At 37.5% G+C, this 19,556-nt stretch overlaps 1 protein-coding gene across 4 annotated transcripts in view; it reads left to right on the top strand.

Moving 5' to 3' along the window:
- LOC107671847 (eyes absent homolog 4-like) overlaps nucleotides 1-19,556 on the top strand; it is a 77,375-nt gene that overhangs the window by 35,733 nt on the left and 22,086 nt on the right. For 2 of the 4 annotated variants that reach the window (XM_016464836.1, XM_016464837.1), the window contains exons 4-6: nucleotides 2,088-2,204; nucleotides 10,724-10,795; nucleotides 18,967-19,016. In XM_016464836.1, coding sequence (XP_016320322.1) covers nucleotides 10,763-10,795; nucleotides 18,967-19,016 — 83 coding nt within the window. In that variant the 5' untranslated portion in view covers nucleotides 2,088-2,204; nucleotides 10,724-10,762. Of the gene's footprint in view, nucleotides 1-2,087; nucleotides 2,205-6,393; nucleotides 6,728-10,723; nucleotides 10,796-18,966; nucleotides 19,017-19,556 lie in introns of those variants that run through there. The other 2 variants (XM_016464838.1, XM_016464835.1) reach the window with 1 other exon arrangement.

Raw genomic sequence — 19,556 nt, 5'->3', positions numbered from 1 at the left:
AATGATTCTAACATAACACTAAGCCAAACACCAAAAAAACACAACTACATATGTGTATGTACAGCCACACACATATACATATACATGTACATATATATAAATACATTCTATATATATATATATATATATATATATATATATTATTTCATTTCCATTTTGTATGTTGAAGTACTGAACTCAAATGAAATAAAACTAAAACTTAATAAAAAACCTATATAGACAATAAAAAACTAATAAAATGACAACATTACTACAACTGTAACTAAAACTAAAATAGTAACTAATACAAATCAAACTACATTAGTTTATCAGTAATCCTAAAAAAAAAAATAACGCTGAGCCAAACACACATGCTAAAATAACAACAACTTACAATATAGTAAGAAATGGTTATAAAAAACTGAAACAGAAGTGAAACAAGTAGTAGGAAAGAGGAGAAATAAAAAGCGATACTTATTCTGGCTCGTTTTGTGTATTAATCCCAATTTGACTGTTACCCCATAATTTCTTATCATCTCTGTAAAGCCGACCACCACCAAAAAGAGATCTTTGAAATTGCACAATGTCCCTCTAGGCTGTCCTGACTTTAAAAAGCATATAAAGTTCCAGTTCGTGTCAGGGTAATTCTGAAGAAGAGCCAAGTTACTTTCATTTTGGACAAGTTTGACATGCCTTGTAAAAAAAAAAAAAAAAGTGTAAAATCGGAAAGGTGAGTTTGTATTAACCCCTTGTCAAGAGAGTGAGTGAACATGAAACATCTGGAGAAGTCTTTTGAAAGTTTTGATTAACTAAAAAATAGTTTTGCTGTGTTGATTAATCAGAGCACAATGTAATGCTGTTTATACTTAATGTTATATATAATCGTGATTCACAGTTTCCCACTTTGTGCAGCTAAAAATCCAGTAAGACATACAAAAGCTGATCATGATATAAAGCTGAATCCAACATTTGTGCAATCAGTGTCCTTGTACGTTTTAGTCAGACTGATTTATTGAGGGCTCTGGCTTTGTCTTAATTTGGTGTCTGAAGACTCTCGCCGGGCTCGTAATTGTCAATTTAATTTCACAGTGACATTTCACAAAATTTTTACGGTCATATTTGCAGGTGCAGGTCATTGGTATGAAATGTGTTTTTTTTTTCTGAGCTGGTCGGGCAGACCTGTTCTCTGTCACTGCCAGCACTGAACTCTGAAGTTGAGAGTAATTGGGGACCTTTCAAACATGAGGTCATTAGTAGTGGAGATATACCACACCTAGAATCAAAATGAAAACATTTCTGTTGATATTCGTGCTGGAAGTTTATAATTAAAGCTCGGAAGGCTAATTAGTTGGATTATTAAGGCATGTTGAAGGAATGTGCCTCTAATGGAAAATAGAAACATGTGAACCGCTCTGTTTTCTCACTCTTTCATGCAGTTATTTTCTGATCATGTCTCTGCTAATATAACCCTCAGTGTTTATTTCCCCTCATGCGCTCATTAGCAATGAAAACATTGTGCACGGTTTTGCTCGCAGGTCTTGGACAGAAGAGCATTCATTGTATGTGTTTGTAAGTTCTATTAGAAAGAGGCAGAGTTTGAGATCAGCAAGTCGCATATTATCCTTAGAGATGGTCACTATTTGCCAGGATGTCGAACGCAGGGCCACAGTCTCAAAGCATGCTGGGAGTTGCATGCATTCCACTGTATCCACATCATTTTGGGGGTTGCGGGTAAGAGGGGTTCACTGTCTGATTATGACTCATTGGTTAACAAATCATCTAATTCACTTTCAGTTTTTTAGCTCTTCACCATGACTGCTCATAAACTTTAAATTGTGGTAGCCCACTAATTTGTATATACTGTGAGGACACGCACATTCTGACTTCAGTCACCAGAGAATAAGTTAGTAGTCAGACACAAACTCTATTGGCAGCCAAAGATGTGGTTTTGTTCAGTTCACCAGACTAACATAGTGAAATGCATTTATATTCTAGCAGTCATTAAAATGTTGGTTATGTCAGATAATTTCTTCTCCACCTACACAAACATACTAATGCTTTATGAAGACATCATTCTCTAGTATATAACCTTTCTGCTACCTTTCCAGAGACATATAAATTGCGCGTGTAATTCCAGTGTCTGAGGGTTTCTTCCAGCCGCAGATGACCAGTCAGGATCCAGTCTGGCATGAAGGAATGATTTGGAGTGCTGCTGAGCCATGGAGGTATGTTACTAATTTACCTGATTATACAGTACATTATTGACTACTCATTGAGTCACAGAAAATTTCCTGCTGAAAAGACCACATTGGCTCCACACTGCGACTAAAATGGTCACAAAAATATAAACAGTTGTGACTAGATTTAACATCTAGACTTGTGCAATATTTGTGTGTGCATATGTGGTTTTGTCAGATATCATGTTAGAGTGCACACCAGTGTTTCATGCATGTTGCAGTGAACACAGCACAAGCTGTGATGTCCGATTGGCAAACAAATGACTTGCTCAGTAAGTATACAATCAGTCAAAAGTTTGGAATGATTAGGAATTTTTAAATGTTTTTGAAAGATGTATCTTTTGTTCACTAAAGCTGCATTTATTTGATCAAAAGTAAAAACAGCAATTAAAATAGAAAACAGTTATTTTAAATTGTAATAATATTTCACAATATTGCTGTCTTTTTTGTATTTTTGATCAAATAAATGCAGCCTTGGCGAGCATAAGAGATGACTTTCAAAAACATAAACAAAAAAATAATTATTCCAAACTTTTCGTAGTGGTACGTTTTAAAAAACATTCACTGTTTTTACATTTTGGTTTAGCAGAGTGAATCCAGTGATAAAGTTGAAACAGCTGTAATGTAATCTTTGTTTAGGAATAAGACTGTAAAGTGATTGTCATGTTGGAACCATACCATTCTGAACAACCGGCTTGAGAATGTAAATTTGGCAATTGTCTTGTAAATGTTTTACTTTAGAAGCCAATGGCTCCCTTGTCATTTTGTTTTTTTTTGGTCTGGAGGCCTGCTGCATCTTTAAGGTACGTGTCAAGCTCTTTATTCATTTAGCACTAAGCTTGCCTTGTGATACTTTAATGGAAAGTCCATGTGTCCATGAGAGAGAGAGAGAGGTTCTTTAGGTCCAGCCGACATGCTGAGTTAATGGAAGTAATCCTACACCCTAATGAAATAACAATGGTGCTGGACAGGACACACACACAGACACAATTCCTCTCTGTCGCTCTCCTTCCCCTATGTCTCTCTCTCTCTGTCTAGCTGTTCAGATGTGATGTGCCCTCTAAACTCAGATTATGTGCAACTTTAGATCATGCATTGCCGCTGTGACCTCCAGACAGTGCATAGTCACATATAAAATTAGTTTAATTGCCGGCACAGACTTTATTTCCACATTTCTGTTAGTTTAGGGAGGATGGTGAAAGTCTTTAAGTGATTTGACCTTTGCCCTTTTAGTCGATGATACCAAGTTTGATAAAAAGATTGTTTGTCTATGTGTTATTTGTTTGCTGCCTTCTTAATTAAGGATGAAGTGCTTCAGTGGGATTTAAAGCCTGGCAAATGAAACTCTGCTCTGTTAGTTCTAAATATTTATGATTAGACCCAGAGAATCCAGTCTCTGCAAAAAACAGAAGTCAGAGAGTACACAAACACATAAATACACACTCCCTCATGTACATAGACATGTCGGCTTATTTTCAAACTGACACTTACAATAAATGAGTCAAACGGAAACATATGCATTGTACTGTATGAGGAAATGTCGTGAACAATTTCCAGAGGAAACTTCATTCTCTCTCTTACATTCAAAGACACATGGAACCTGATACCAAGACGTCTACATCAGCGACAATTCTAAAATAACAAACATGTCAGAAGTATTTCTGTCACACTCTCCTCTGCTCTCTCTGCCTCTGTTGATTGTTTACGACTCGCTGAATTCACTCTGTAAGTGCTTCGGATCGTGAGCATATTTTCTGGGCTCCTTTCTTCAGGTATTAGCAGAATTTATGAGGTGTTAAATATTTCCTTTGTTCCCCGAGCAGGCAGCTGCTGGAACCATCAGAGCCCACACGGCCAGGCCGAGTTCATTAGCCTGCTTAAGGAGCCTGTCTCTGGGGCTCAGTGACCACAGTCCTCCCCTGCCGCCCTTCTCTACACTTATCAAGAGTACGGTTACAGCACTTCAAATACTAATGAAATCTATTAAATAATGTCTTTTCATTACAGTCCGCCGTTGATGCATGAATCACTGTTGAAAATGCAGAGAAGAACTACTGCACTGTCAAGCCACAGTACATCAGTTACACTTGAATAACAGACACTGGCGCTTTACTAATGAGACTCGGACAGCATGTTTGCAGAGCACCAACAAGCCTTTAGAGATGATAAACAGTCATATTTAATTATACAAAGTTAATCACTGTCACCACAGAGACTTCAATAAATGTCAACCTGCTGCTCTCTGTGCTACAACTTGGTTTAAATTTAAGTTCATTAACTATTTAACCATTAACATTAGAAAAACGAAAATTCGGTCATCATTTACTCATCCTCATATCATTCCAAACATGAATGCTTGCTTTTTTCTGTGGAACATTGTTTTCAACATTGTTGAAAATTGTTTTGCTCACCATTGTTCTGATTGGCCGCAATGCTTCTATCATTCATCAGCTAAAAAAAAAACTATTGTTCAGAAAAGTGTTCTTTATTGTTATCAACCTTGATATGAACGGGCTTTTAGACTTTGGGTATACCAATTGAGCAGTATGGATACATTTTCTTTGAAGAACAGCTGAAACATTGTTCAAAACACATATTCTTGTGGTCCACAAATGACAAAGCCATAAGAGTGCACGACATGTGGGTGAGTAAATAATGACAGAATTTTTTCGTTGTTTTTTTTTGTGTACACTACAGATGAAGATTTCATGCTGCACTTATTGTTTTTCGTGCACTTATTGCGCAGTATCTGGGCAACATGGGCCTATGTGCGCTGTGGGGGAGGGGGGGCATAAACTGTGCGTCTTCACGCCAGTGTGCCAAATGCAACCCCATTTAGCGCCCCTCTCGGTGTATTTTTATTCTTTGTTTGACAGGCATCTTCTGGTTCTACCGCGTCAGCACAGTGCAGTGTGCAGCCAAAAGTTTTGCACAGGTCTATAAATAAGACCCCGCTGAGCGCACGCCCCAAAAAGTACGGCCTGCCTGCACTTGCTCTTAAAGACCTTTGTACTAATTTAATTTTGTTCTTTTAATTAGTAGCTTTCAATCATCCAGTTCCTTTGAATGGACTTTTGATTCCACTAAACTGCGCTTGAATACAAAGGGCTTTTAAAATGACATGAGCAGAGGTGTGTGCTCGTCTCCCTCGTGTTTTGAGAGAGTGGGGAAATGTTGTTTCCTTGCTGATGTTTATGGAGCCAAATTCTCATGCAGCATGTGGAGTTAAGCCTGCAGATCAACAGCAGCCCCCTGCTAGTTACAGTCCACTCAACAGCATGAAATTCTTGTTTTCTTTCTGTAACAGTGTGTCAGTCAAACGTGGCCCTCAGGAGCATCATTTTTCAGTGCTTGAGGAGGAGTCTGGCTAATATAGCAGTAATCGCTGAGCACATTCAAGCGGCGATTTACTTCATAGTGGAGCTTTATTGCTTTCTGTTGCACTCTTTTAGTCTTTCTTCTTTGCTCATTGCTCAAACAGATTTTAGAGGTCAGATGTAAAAAAAAAAAATCTGTTACTTGCCTACAGTCTGTTCGCTCTCTGATGTGTATTGCTCTTAAACCAATTCTTGGACTCTCTAAATATTCTTTGCTATTTTTTTCTGCACAGCATTCACAGAGACTACCTGGCCGTTATGTAAATATTATTTTCCAGGCCAATTTGTGGCTAAGGGTGGTCATTTGCTGTGCATGTTCTCAAAGTCAGTGAACTGCAATCATACAAGAATAAATAACTTCCCTGCAACTTGTGACGTTTTCCTGTTTCTTTCTCACGCAGAATTTTAGCGTGACTTTTTCCACCCTCATGTTAGGACATGTTTTAAATATTTGACTGAATAAACCTGAGCTATTTTAGTGGTTTGGCTGCTCTAAGTGTTGATAAATGTTAATTAGAGGAGCTCTCTTTTCTAGCGGAAGTGGAAGTCCAATACTAGAGTGAATCTGATCCCAAGACAAGGGTTTGACTTGGTTGTTGTTGTGTGGTGGTGGTAAATAAAACTGTGCTGATCACTCGGACGAAACTATTAATAAGAGCCTCATCCTAGCCCTTGTGCTGTGCCCCATTACTGGCTTGGGTGCGAGCCAACAGCCGCACCACGCATGGCAGCTGCGCGCATGCGCATCAATGAGCGCTATCGCTCCGCCGCTGCAAGAGAACTTTAATAATGAAGTAGACCACGGAGTGCGCGTGTGCTCACGTTAACTTCAGGAGCGTAAATTAAAGGGGAAAACACGGCTAGTGCAAGTCAGCGTTCCTCGGAGTTTGGGTTATAGTGGTGATCTGTCGGTTGGAGCGTTCCGCTCCGGTGCGGCCGGTGCAGCTCTCATGAATTTAGGGAGGACTTCCCCGCGAGCTTCACTGACAGCGCGTGCACTGACTGGCGCGAGCTGTTTCTCGCGCTTCACGCAGCTCGACCACTTGAATATTTTTGGATGAGCATGGCAACAGAGTGAATGCGAACGGACCTTCTGGAGAGTTTGGAAATCGTAGCAACGCACAACTCATAAGAGTAAGTTCCCATTTAGAATAGCCATAAAATAGCGTTTTGTTTGTTTGTTTTTTTTGGAAAGTTTAATAGTTTCGCTGAATATTTTATGTAGCAGTTTACAAGCGTAAGAGCAGTTTGTTGAAGCACCTGCTCACGCCTGATACTTTCACGTGATTTAAACGTCTGAGAAAATTGGTGATCATAAAAGGTGAACTAAATTTGAAGTTATAGCTCAGAGTAGGCTAATTTCTGCGTTCCGCATTAGACCACCTATAAAACCTATGGGCACTATTTTTTTATATTTTTTTACCAATTATCACTTTAAAATTTCAACATTCGAAATGAAAACTGCTGCCTGAACATGATTAAATAGTCAAAGTGGTTCCAAAGTGACACATTTGTATTGGACTTTTTGGACTTTTTGTGTTTTGATTAAGATGATCAAGAAAATAGATTTTAAACGTTGAAAACTCGAGAAATGACAATGTTAAATGGATGGGGAAAATGTTAGGACAGTGATGCCTTTTACAGTGTTAGCACATTATAACATGTTCACTATTCTCGATTACAGGGATTTACATTAATCCGTTTCAAACTGAGTTACAGAAAGCGCACCATTTTTGGCTTCTTATTTTTATTATTTGATTTTATTGTACTTTATGGACGAAGTGCAGTGATTATATTCACATATATTCAAGAGGTCTTTTGAACAGTAGACTCATTTATGTATTTATTGTAATTTTTTTTTATTGAAAGCCTACTGAATAGTGGTTCTGAGTTTGCTGGGTGATTCCCGTATCCGTTTGAATCGCGCGTCCATGTCCGTTTTCCTATGCACGTGGAGTTTGTGTTTGTATTTGATACGGAGGAAACGGGAATATCATCCCGACACTGAAGCCGCTTCACTGCGCGTTGGCCATTCGTCGCTTTCTCGCGCTGTCGATAGCTGCTCGAGCCGATACCGGAGAAGGAGACCGGATTAGATTACACATTTAACACGAAATAATTCACAACACACAGGTCGCTCTGGTCGCTGGTAATATGATGGAGTGTACTAGCCAACAATTACATAAGAGAACATCAGTGACCTCCTCTTTGGCCAACTCCAGGCCTCAAATTTTGGGGAAAAACTCGAGAGACTGTTTTACATCTATTTTTAAAGTTTGTAGGACACTTTGGTTGACGGATTTACGAGGCACATTTTTGGTGGGACATCATTTTAAACGCTTTTTTCCTAAATAGATTGTAGAGTCTCTAGATGAAATCTAATAGCCTTTGTTTTGATCTCACACAGTTCTCTTTAGTGGATGAATGATTCAATTGCAAAATAAGTCAGTGTTTATTCTTACTTAAAAACAAGAAAAACATCTGTCCTGAATGTTATTTTGAGAGTTACACATCTGTCTTGGTGCATTACTGTTTTCGTCAGCCATATTGAATGTTTGTTGTCATTAGCCTAATTTAAAAAAAACATAATGACATATATAAGAGGTTAGTCATGTAGAATTATGGGTGAGGGTCAACCACCCATGGTGGTTTGGATGTAACATCACACCCTGAATTGTTAAAAATGTCTTGGCTGCCATTTTAAATTTCACAACAGTTAACGACTACAACTAGCCTACTATGTAGTAAATCCAGTAAACAGTCAAATAAATAAATAAAATAAAATAATAATGCATACGTTTTGTCAGGAAAGTACACTCTTGAAAATTAAGGTTCATAAATGGTTATTTGTGGCATCTAAAGTATCAAAAACATTTTTCACTACGTACAGTTCCTAAGTTGAGCTGTGGTTCTTTGGAAACGAAAACCTATCTTGCAGAGACTGGATGGTTTTCTGAAGAATTAAAAGGCTCTTCTAGCTGGAACCTTTTGGAAGTTAGAAGTTTCTCACGTGGTGGAGGAGAAAACATTTAGGCAATGACATTAAACCTGAGGCCTGTCTATATAAATAAAATAGTGAAATCCGTTCTAATAACAATGAATAATGAATCTATGCATTAATTTAAAAAATCCCTTTAGACAAACTCTTTTGCTCAATTGAAAACCATTTGTTCCCGGTCCAGCTTGTTTATTAATAGGCGGTGTGTTTTGACAATGGAGTGAGCGCTGATGATTTAAAGGGAGGAAAACGAAAACTTTGGCGTATTTGGCTTTCCTGTGCGTTGCTCTCGTGCCGCGGCTCTGTCGAATCGCGCGCAGAATGCCGCGCCACTAAACGCTCCGCGTGCTTTCTTGACAATAGCAGTAAAGCGCGTTGGCGCGCTTTGTTATTTTGAGACGGAATGATCTTCTCTAATTGGACCGTTTACAATCCCCAGAATGTTTCCTTAAATGTTGTTTTCCTTGTTTGACTTAATCAAATGCTTTGGTCTGGGACCGTTGTTGCATATCAGTGGTTTTTGATTTGAAAATGTGTGTGTTGACAGAAGGGACATAAATTTCAGCTCAATGGTTCAGTTACATGCTTAGTGTAATGTGTCTTCTGCTGGCTGTCCGTCTGTTCCATTGTGTGTGTGGCTGTGTGTGCGCGCAACCAGGATACAGAACAGTGTGTGTGTGTGTGTGTATGAGGACAGTAGGCTCAGAGGGCACAGAGTGATAACGGTAAAAATCAATGCTGCTCAGCTCATTCCCCTGCCTGAGCATTAAAGGCTAGAATTTCAGAACACAGCTTCACCAAGCAAATGAAAAATTAAAATGATCTGTTCTTCAAACTGTGCCCTTCAACTCTCTTTCTCTCCCTTCCACTCACCTGCCATTTTCCTGACGGCGCTGAGCACCTACGCAGGACCGCTGCTCTGGGCCTGTCATCTGCTGTGCTTCCTCAGTTCACAGAGAGACAGGTAACACACACACACACACACACACACACACACACACACACACACACAAACAAGCTTGTATACAGTACATATGCTTGTGGGGACTTCCCATTTTCATCCATTGTTCTTAGGTCATTGTAATGGATATAGGCTACCATAAACTAAAGCATATTCCCAAACAGAAGCATCATGACTATTCAAACGGACCCTTCAGGTTTTTGAGCAAAGTCAAAAATTGTTTCAATGAAGATGGTTTTTTGTTTTTAGAAAGGTGTTTGTATAAAATTATTTGGCAGTAATCTTCAATTCACATAAATTTGGGCAGTTCAACCGAGTTGCATACAAGAATGCATGCTGGCTGTCAAGTTAAAAAGCAGTTTTGCTTGGTTTATAAAAAAAAAACATTATATACTTTCAGCATTAGAACACTGGTCTCTTTTCATGCTAAACAAAAATAGCATTTCTAGACTTTAATTCAAGATTTTATTTGGTCAATTTATGAATCTTTTCTTTGTGCATTTCATTTATTTATTTTTATTTCTTTTCTTTACAGTTTGTTGTTCTTGAGATATGTAAACAAATTTAATGTTACAGCAAATCGTAGACAGGTTTGTAAATCACAGGTCTGGAACCTGCAGCAGGACAGAAAATAAACCCATTCTCCGCATCCTGAGGCTTTCAAGGTCTTACAAAGAGTTTTTGAATAAAAGTGCTTTTCATTACTGAGGCCTCAGGAGGTTTCAAAGCAATTTACAGAAGTTTCAAGCTTTTAAATGGCAGGGGAAGGATGGGAAGAGAAGAGAGAAAGAGAAAGATGGAGGCTGGGATGGGGGTGGAAGGGGCTTCAACGGAGGACTCAAAATCATCAATGTTTTTAGTGACTACTGCCATGCTAGCATCGCCGTAACCTGGACAGCTTGGCTTTTTGTGTGTACTGTATGAGTGCATTTGTGTGTGTGTGTTACATTGATTACATTTCTCTCAACCCATTGTTTAATGTTTACTTCTGTAAATGATATTTACTTCAGCCTAGCTGGCTATGATACAGTGAAGTTACCAGACTTCTTCCTTCCCCTCCTACACGCATATACCCACAGACACAAAGGGAGAGAGAGAGACAGAAACGAGAGAGGGATGCCTATGAATTCTATTGTGTTTATGGCGATTTTAAAGCATCCTTCATTTGCAGGTGTCTGGACTGTAGTCGAAGGGAGTGGAAGTTCAACTGATGGAGAATACACAGGAGCTGAATGAACAGAGCGTAAGTGAACTACAACACACTATTCAGATGTGTTTTACAACATTATGGCTTTAAGATGATCTTCTTCTCTTTCATTGTCTGTGTACTGAATTCATCACTCCGCTAATTCAGAAAATTCAGAATTGGCCAGTGTATTGTGCAGTATCATTTGAAGAGTGTGTATGTGTTGTATATTTGGATATGTGTGGGTAAAATCCCATCCAGCTGACTCTCTGTACCAGTGATTCTCAATCAGGGGTGTGCAGATCCCTGGAGGCACTTGGGAAGATATTGATTTTGCTTTGTTAAACCTATCCACTTTATTTTTAATGAAAGTGCAGGCGTGATGATTTGTAACTTGAATGTGCAAGGCTTCTGTAATGATAAACACACAGGTTTGTAGTGCAAGTAGTTTTACCATCTACTGCACTATTATTCTTCTAGTTATTTACATATAGTGGCTAATGAATCAAAAGTCTTTCTCATTCGCAGGAAATAGCTTACATCCACGTCAAAAAATAAGGAATTATTTTAAATATTTACTGTATATCAGCACTCTTGGAATGTTGTTTGGCCAATCAAATTGAAGGACCAGAACTAACTGTAGCATCAATTATATTATTATTTTTTTATTATACATTACTTGATTGGATAAAATTTCTTAAAGCATTTATTGTTGTGTTTCTCAAGAAGGTGTCTCCAAAAGTGAACTTTCTGCTTATCAAAGAATCATGAAAAAATGTATCATGTTTCAACAAAAACTGTTTTCAACATTGATAATGACAAGAGAAGTTTTCTGAGCATCAAATCAGCATAACGATTTCTGAAGGATCATGTGGCACTGAAGACTGATAGCTGCTGAAAATTCTGCTTTGCCATCACAGGAATAAAGTACATTTTATTTTTTTTAAGTAATAAATTGTAATAATATTTCACAATATTGCTGTTTTTTGTGTGTTTTTGATCAAATAAATGCAGCCTTGGTGAGCACAAGAGACTTCTTTAAAAAAAAAGCATGTCTTGTCCCTTTGTTTGAGGAAGAAACAAAAATTGCTTTGGTAGAAATTGACAGGAACAGTCTCCCCCCCAAAAAAAAAGTAAATAATGGTCCCTCTTAAGTAAAATGAATGATAACGCTGAATGATTTCCAGTAAAGAATCAGTTGAGGAACACATTTCTGGTTTAGTTTTGCTGTCTTGTGGTATCTAGGAAAAAAAAAAGGTTGAGAAACACTGGTCTACACTACGCGATAATTGAAAAGTTTGATCGTGCGGTTTGAAGTGTGAGAGTGTTTGTGTGCATGAATGAGTGTGTGCGGAAATGCCACCCAGGTGTGTACTGAGCAGCATTAGGTCTTTAATACACAACAGATGTGAGCTGAAATGTCAAGCACAGTAGCCATATGGCCACCACGAGTCACATACGCACACATAGAGACAGTACAACACACACACCACTGAAACCATTTCGGCCTGTTTTCAATGCATTTGTGTTAAATGTGTTTGCAAAATAATATTTCGTAACATTCGATTAATGATAAAACAGTCCTGCAGATGTGTTGCAACATCTCGTGCTTGTGCTTTTCATACGCGTGCGTGCATGAGCATTCTGGGAAAGACAGACAGGCGTCCATAATCCAGATACCGATCTGGGGGTGTTTGGGGTAATGGAAGGAGAGGAAGAGAGAGATTGAGGTGTGGGTGGGGGGGGGTATTTTGTGACTCAGGGGATCAATGCTTTTGGTTCTGGAAGAAAATAGCAGAGGAGTAAAATGAAAAGGGGGGGTGTAACTGCAGTCTTTTCCTCTGGTGCAGTCTGTGCCCCAGAGCCCCAGAGCAGAGACCACAGACAGAGAGAGAGGACTCGGGTTACACACACTCACACACACACCTACAGAGAGGGAGGAAGAGGGGACGAGGCAGAGAGAGGAGAACAGAAAGCACGGCTTCACGTTCACATATTTACACCTCCCAATTTAAGTGTAATCAGCAAATAACCACTAACAACAGACAGTACAGGGTCTGATGTAAGCTGTTAAACCGACGCAGTAATATTTATGAATCTTCTGTACTGTGGAAAAAAGTAGGTCTTGCTTTATAGCAAAACAAGCACCCTGTCTTTAACGTCAAAACAAACAGCAACTGAAACGCAGATATTAACTGAAGTTTGTCATCTCGCTGACGTGAAAAGGCTTGTTATAGGTTTTTCTCTAAACTCGTTACAAAATTCTCATCTTCCTGATGGTTGTTGGTTATTTACACCTGTTGCTTGTCTTTTACACTGTAAATCGACACGCATCTCACTTGAGTTAGTAGTCTTAATTCACTTGTTCTGACCATGTGTAGAAGATACACATAAATTTAAAACATATCACATTTAACAGCTTTGTAAACTAGTGTAGCAAGTGATGCTTTATGTACAATGAATGAAGATATTTCAAGTTTGGGTATTGGGGTTTGAAAAGGATGGTTAAACACAAATTCAGCTCTATAATTACAGAAAACACACTACCGTTCAAATGTTTTGGGGTCAGTATTTTTTTCTTCATTCAGCAAGCAAGCACTTAATTGATTACAAGTGACACTAAAGACTTATATATATATATATATATGAAGAGTTCAGATGCAAAAGCCTCTAAGTGCCAAATTTTCATCTAAAATTAGCATTTTTATCAAGCTCCTATATTTAGTTCATTTGTTTCACCTTAATGGCATAGAAAATGACCTATGCATTGCCATTAAAATAAAATTGCTGAACCTAAACATAGGAGCCTGATAAAAATGGTCATTTTAGAAGAAAATTTCAGATTGCACTTAGAGGCTTTTGTATCTGAACTCTTCATATCTATCTATCTATCTATCTATCACAGAAATAAATTACATTTTAAAATATATTTACATAGAAAACTGTTTTTTTTTATTGTAATAATATGACTGTTTTTACTGTACTTTACTTTTGATCAGATAAATGCAGCCTTGTTGAGCATAAGAGACTTTAAAACCTTAAACTTTTGAATAATTCTAAAATAATTGTGTCTTTCCCCTTAGTTTGAGAAAGAAACAAAATAAATTGCATTGACAGCATACAGTGCAAGTCTATAAGACAGTCGTTGTAAGTTGTCCCGTCGACTTCCACTGTAAGTGCATAGCTGTTAAGTTTTCTTCAAGATCCTTCCAGATCTTAAGTTTTAATACAAATGTTAGGTATTCCAGTACTGACGTTGAGTTTGATGAGACTAAATTGTTTCCAATCACGTTTGAATCAGTACAAGCTGTCAAAACAAAGCTGCAGGTTTGAGCAGACTATATTCGTTCCTGAAGCTGGATGTAGATGATGTTTTTACAGTCATGCAGAGTCATTGATTAATAAACACAGAGATTATTTGACGGTTCTCCTGGCGATCTTAAAAACTGCATTAAGTTGTGGAGTACAATTTCACTAATGTGCACAATGGTGGTCCTTGTGTGCAGTTTTGGGTGAGTCTTTCTGACAGCTTTGGGTCCAGCCTGAGCACATTATTTAACAAGCACGTCGACATCTGGGAAGCAATTCATCATTTAATTAAATGCTCCTGAAACCTGGCCTTTCGCTAATGAGATTAATTTCAATAATTAACGAAAAGCTGACACAAGCACAAGAACTCATGAATAATTAAGCAGCATTTCTTCTGCTGCAATCAGAGGGGAAGGGAGCACTTTAATGCTAGAGTGCTTTTTTATATAAAGTTTCAGCTAATTTCTTAAGATGATACACACACACACTCCAATGCGCACGTATAGAAACGTGTGTATGTGTAAACACTCTGGTTGCTGTACAAAGATACATGAATCAGTGAGCCAGTGGAAGAGAAAGACAGCGTCACTCACGTAGTTGCACACACACACACACACACATACACACTCATTCAAAGCTGCGAAGGTGTGTCTGTCTATAGGGCTTGGCCTGGTGTCCAGTTTCCCTCTGACCCCTTTCCCCTGGCGAAATATAGGCTACCTTTCAATTTTTATACACCAGGTTGACATGCAAACGGAGCAGTCCAACATATGGGCTGCTGCCGTAACTGGTTATTTTAGTGGATCGGACTGATCAAAAACATATTTGTTCTAGAACATTGCTGTATGACTGACTATGACTGTATTATTATATTTTGCAGATACTAATGTGTAATGGAGGCATCATGCTAAAATTTGCATTTACTAACGACATTGCAGAAATGCATTGTTTGTATTCAGTCATTTTTTCATTTATTTTAATATATTAACTCAGTGTTCACTAACAGGAGATCGTCTACATAAGGATACTAGTATTTGGCTGGTCATGTGATCTCAACATGTCTGCATCCATGAAGTGACCCACTCCACGCACAATAAAAACGCTTTCAGTGGTATAAACTGACAAAGAAATTTATTTATAAACATTTTACACTCAGAAATTGCTAGTAAATTTCACAAATAATAAGAAACAGTTAGTAGCACATTGAATCAAATGTGAAATTTGAAGTGAATTTTGAAGACTGAAGTGGTTGTAAAATATCCTCCAATCTTTTGTTTATAACTTTTAAAAATTAAAAGTTATATCTAATATTCAATTATATTTTATTGATATACTGGTAAAACTTCACTCTTATGTGAGTGTTTTACACATAATTTTGTATGTAAAATAATTAATAAGGAACCATTACGAAGATATAAAATAATGTGTAAGAGATTCAGCAATTTTTGTGGATGGATTGTACCTAAGGTATAAATATATGTGCATAGGCTATATTTAAATTATATACAGAGAGAGAGAATTTTATTGCATGTACTACCATGTCACATTTTTTTTACATAAATTATATAAAACCCAGTATTTACATAAATGATATAAAACCAATCTTGTTGGGATGAATTTATTAGTTTTTAATTGAGAACACGGATGTTGAATAGACTGGTCCAGAGGAACAGATTTCGTGTGTGTGCTCGTTCTAATTTTAGTTTCTATTTCTTATTTTCAGTGTCCGCAGGGAGTTTGAATGTTCTCCGAAAATATAACCGCATAAACTACTGTCACCTGATCGGAATACGCTGAAAAACATGCATGTTGTGTGTGTGCGCATTACATACAGCCCTTAGCCCTGTCACACACTCTCTGTTCTTTTCTATTTCCTTTTTCTTCTTCTCTCTTCCTCTCTCTATTGCCTTCCCCTACCTTTAGAGAAGAGCGTTTCAGGGAGGGGACACATCAGATAATCTTACACCTCCCAGGGGCATATGCTGAAATGTGTGTGTGTGTGTGTGTGTGTGTTGGTGGGCGGAGGGGTGGGGGGGCACAGGTAACAATGTATTTTACATGAAAGGAAGAGTATAAAGTTACAGTGCTGATAACCATAATACTGAAAGCACAAAAAAGAACAAGAAAAGGGTGTGTGTGTGTGTGTGTGTGTGTGCGTGTGCGTGTGCGTGTGTGTGTGTGAAGCATCTGTACCCATAAGCAGGCCTGGAATCTGCATATAGAAGTAAGCAGAAATGCCCTTGCATGCTTGTTTGTTAAATGTTTTGGATACATTTCAAATGTGGTGTGGAAACAAATTTCGCTCAAAATTTGCTAGTAAATTTCACAATTAATTACAAACACTTTACATATAAGCACCTTCAACCAGCCTAAACTGGTTTTCTTGTCTTAGCTGGTCTCTCAACATGGTCATGGTGGTCTGTTGACTGTTTTAGAGGTATCTTGGCCACATTTCACCTGGTTAGGCCTGGAGACCATCTTCAACAAGCTCAACACAGTAATGTTTTGCACCATATACTATAATTTTTGGCAAAAATATTTGTTCATGAATATATGAATATTCTATCTGTATAATTTCCAATTGCAGTTTTTTATAAATAAAAACTGAACAAAAAAAATTTAATATATACAGTGCTGGGTAGTAATTTATTACATGTAATCTGAATTACGTAATCAGATTCCAAAAATTAAGTACTTGTAATTTGATTATATTACATTTTAAAATGCTCATAATCAGATTACAGTTACTTTTTTATGGATTACATGATTACATATTATTCACACAATGGCAGTAAAATATTTATAATTCATTCATTCTCCCTAATATTTCTTCTTTTTTTATCTTTTAAAGTTACCTTTCTAAAAATCCTACTGTCTGTCACATCATTTAGCTTTGGCTATATTCATAATATGGGGAATGGTCATGTAAATGTCATATAAATAACTTGGCGATTCATGCTTCTAAATTTTGGGGGAAAACAATATGTGTGAAACAATTATGAAATGTATTATAGATTATGAATGGTAAGTTTAAAACAAGTTAGATAAAAAGTAATCAAAAATGTAGTCAGAATACATTACCTAAAATGAGTAACCTAGATTACGTTACTACAATTTTTATCATGTAATATGTAATCCGTAACGGATTACAATTTGTAAGTAATCTACCTAGCATTGAATATATATATATTAGCAGGGTGACCTTTGCTTGTTGCTTTTCGAACTGCCTGCCAAAGAATTACTAATTTCACTTCATAAATCTATAAACGGCGCACAGTTAAACAGTCTTAGATCATTGTTCACCATCAGGCCTCATTGGGAGCTGGATCCTGCTGGGCTGCTCTCAAATGCGCAATTAACAGCTCTAAGAGCACAGATGCTGCTGGACAAGGAAGTAGTTACAGTCCGAGAGAGATTTACAGTAGGTTTAGAGCAGCGTACGATCGACCGATCACCTGCTGTCCCTGAATGTGTCAGGTTAATTTGAGGAGACCATAATGGGTGTGTCCGTACTCAGCACAAATCAAACCCCAGAACCAGAGAGATGAGCCTAAACCACAGGCACTTTTCTGAGAGGAGACTTAATGCTCCAAGTTCATTTGTCGAATCAGCATATACACTGCTGTTTAAGGGTGAGTTTGGGGTCAGTAAGATTTTTTTTTGTTAGAAGTATTACTGTTTTACTGTATTTTTAAACAAATGAATGCTGCCTCAGTGAGCAGAAGAGACTTCTTTCAGAAACACTGAAACGTCTTACTGACCCCAAACTTATCAAAGGTAGTGTATGTGTGTAAATATGAGTTGCTGGTTGCACACTCCAAACATTCTCCCCAAAAGCACACGCTACATCTGACACACACATGTATATGTGCATGTGTGCTCACACACAGGTCTACATGTGTGTTTTCAATTAAGACCCAGATGACTACGAGCAGGTTTGGGAGGGGAGAACCATGTAAATTGATTGTGAGAAGTTTATAGACTTGTGGCATTCTTTGATCCTTCCTTTTGTTTTACAGTACGTTGTGTTTTAATATTCATATACATATTCAAATGTAAAACATGAAAAAATATACATGAAGTTAAGTTTCTGTGTGAATTTAAAATAGTAGGAATAATGGCTGGTGGTTTTGGCTGGTGACCTTGACAGTAAGAAAGAAAGAAACACAGTAGATTTGGAGAGAGTTGATCACAAGGACAAATTCAAAGAGGAAAGTTGCAGTTGTGGTTTTATTAACTCAGTAGTATTGAGTAATATTGAGTGTGATGGAGAGTAAGAACCAAGATAAACTGCCAGAATGGGAAAGAATGTATTTTATGTGTGTGTAGGGGGAAGAGACAGAAAGATTTATGCTATGTTTCTGACAAGTTAGAGGATGTTGTAAACTCGTAATATTGAATGTGCCGAATATGGCACACTCACAAAACAATGCATATTAGTAGGTGTGACTTTCATCATCCTTTCAGATTTTAAAATGTATTTTGTAAATGTATTTTAAATTGTAATTTATTCCTTTAATAGTAAAGCTTTTTAGCAGCCATTACTCCATTCTTCAGTTTGACCGTGATTCTTCAGAAATCATATGCTGATTTAGCGCTCAAAAAACATTTCTTATTATCAGTGTTGAGAACAGTCATGCTGCTTGATATTATTTTGGAAACGGTAGTGTACATTGTGATTTTTCCATTCTACAACTTGTTTTTCGTTATTCATATTCTCCTCATTCAGTGGACAGCATCTGCAATGGAGCAAATAATCATGCTGAAATGGCAACAGTAGCTTCAAAAATCATGGGCAGTGAGGTCATCACATTGAGTCAAATACCTGAAAAATCACTCTCAGACTGAGACTACAATGTTTTCTTCATACACTGAATGAGAAGCTAATACATCAACTGTCTCCTCTGGTCTTTGCACAGGTGAAGAAATCTACCACTGATTCCCATGCTCCAGACCCAGTAGGCAACAGGTAAAGTGAACACACATATTCTCCCCTGGAATCCATTTAGGGTATTATTTATGAGTGCCCATGACAGTGGACTGTGGGAGTGAGTGATTTTGTACACATAAAGACAGAGGGAGAGATAAAGAAAGAGGGATGGTAAAGTCATTGTGTGTGAGGGGGTGTAAAGCAGACGGCTTCACCTGGATAAAATGTGTGTTAGAGCTCTGTGTACTTTGGGATGCGTTCAGAAATTTCATGCAGATGTTTATGCTATAAACAGAGAAAGAGGAGCAGCTCTGTTTCTGTTTGACATTACATTATGATCTGTCTTTGTGCATTTGTCCTTTGGATTAAAGTGTCTGCTAAATGCTTCAATGCAAAACTATCTAACCTTTTTTTGTGGGGCTTTTTTGTAGTTCAGGGATGGATGGATGCATGGAATACTAAATACTACTTTTGTACTTAAAAATAATAATTTGACACTGAATTTTTTATTTCTTTTAAATATATGTGTGTGTATATATATATATATATATATATATATATTTATATGGTGAAAAGAAA

Source organism: Sinocyclocheilus anshuiensis, unplaced genomic scaffold (assembly GCF_001515605.1).
Source record: "Sinocyclocheilus anshuiensis isolate Anshui unplaced genomic scaffold, SAMN03320099.WGS_v1.1 scaffold1089, whole genome shotgun sequence".
Classification (NCBI taxonomy): Eukaryota; Metazoa; Chordata; class Actinopteri; order Cypriniformes; family Cyprinidae; genus Sinocyclocheilus; species Sinocyclocheilus anshuiensis.
Note: the sequence above shows the minus strand (reverse complement) of the source record. Positions and strands in the feature narration are given on the sequence as shown.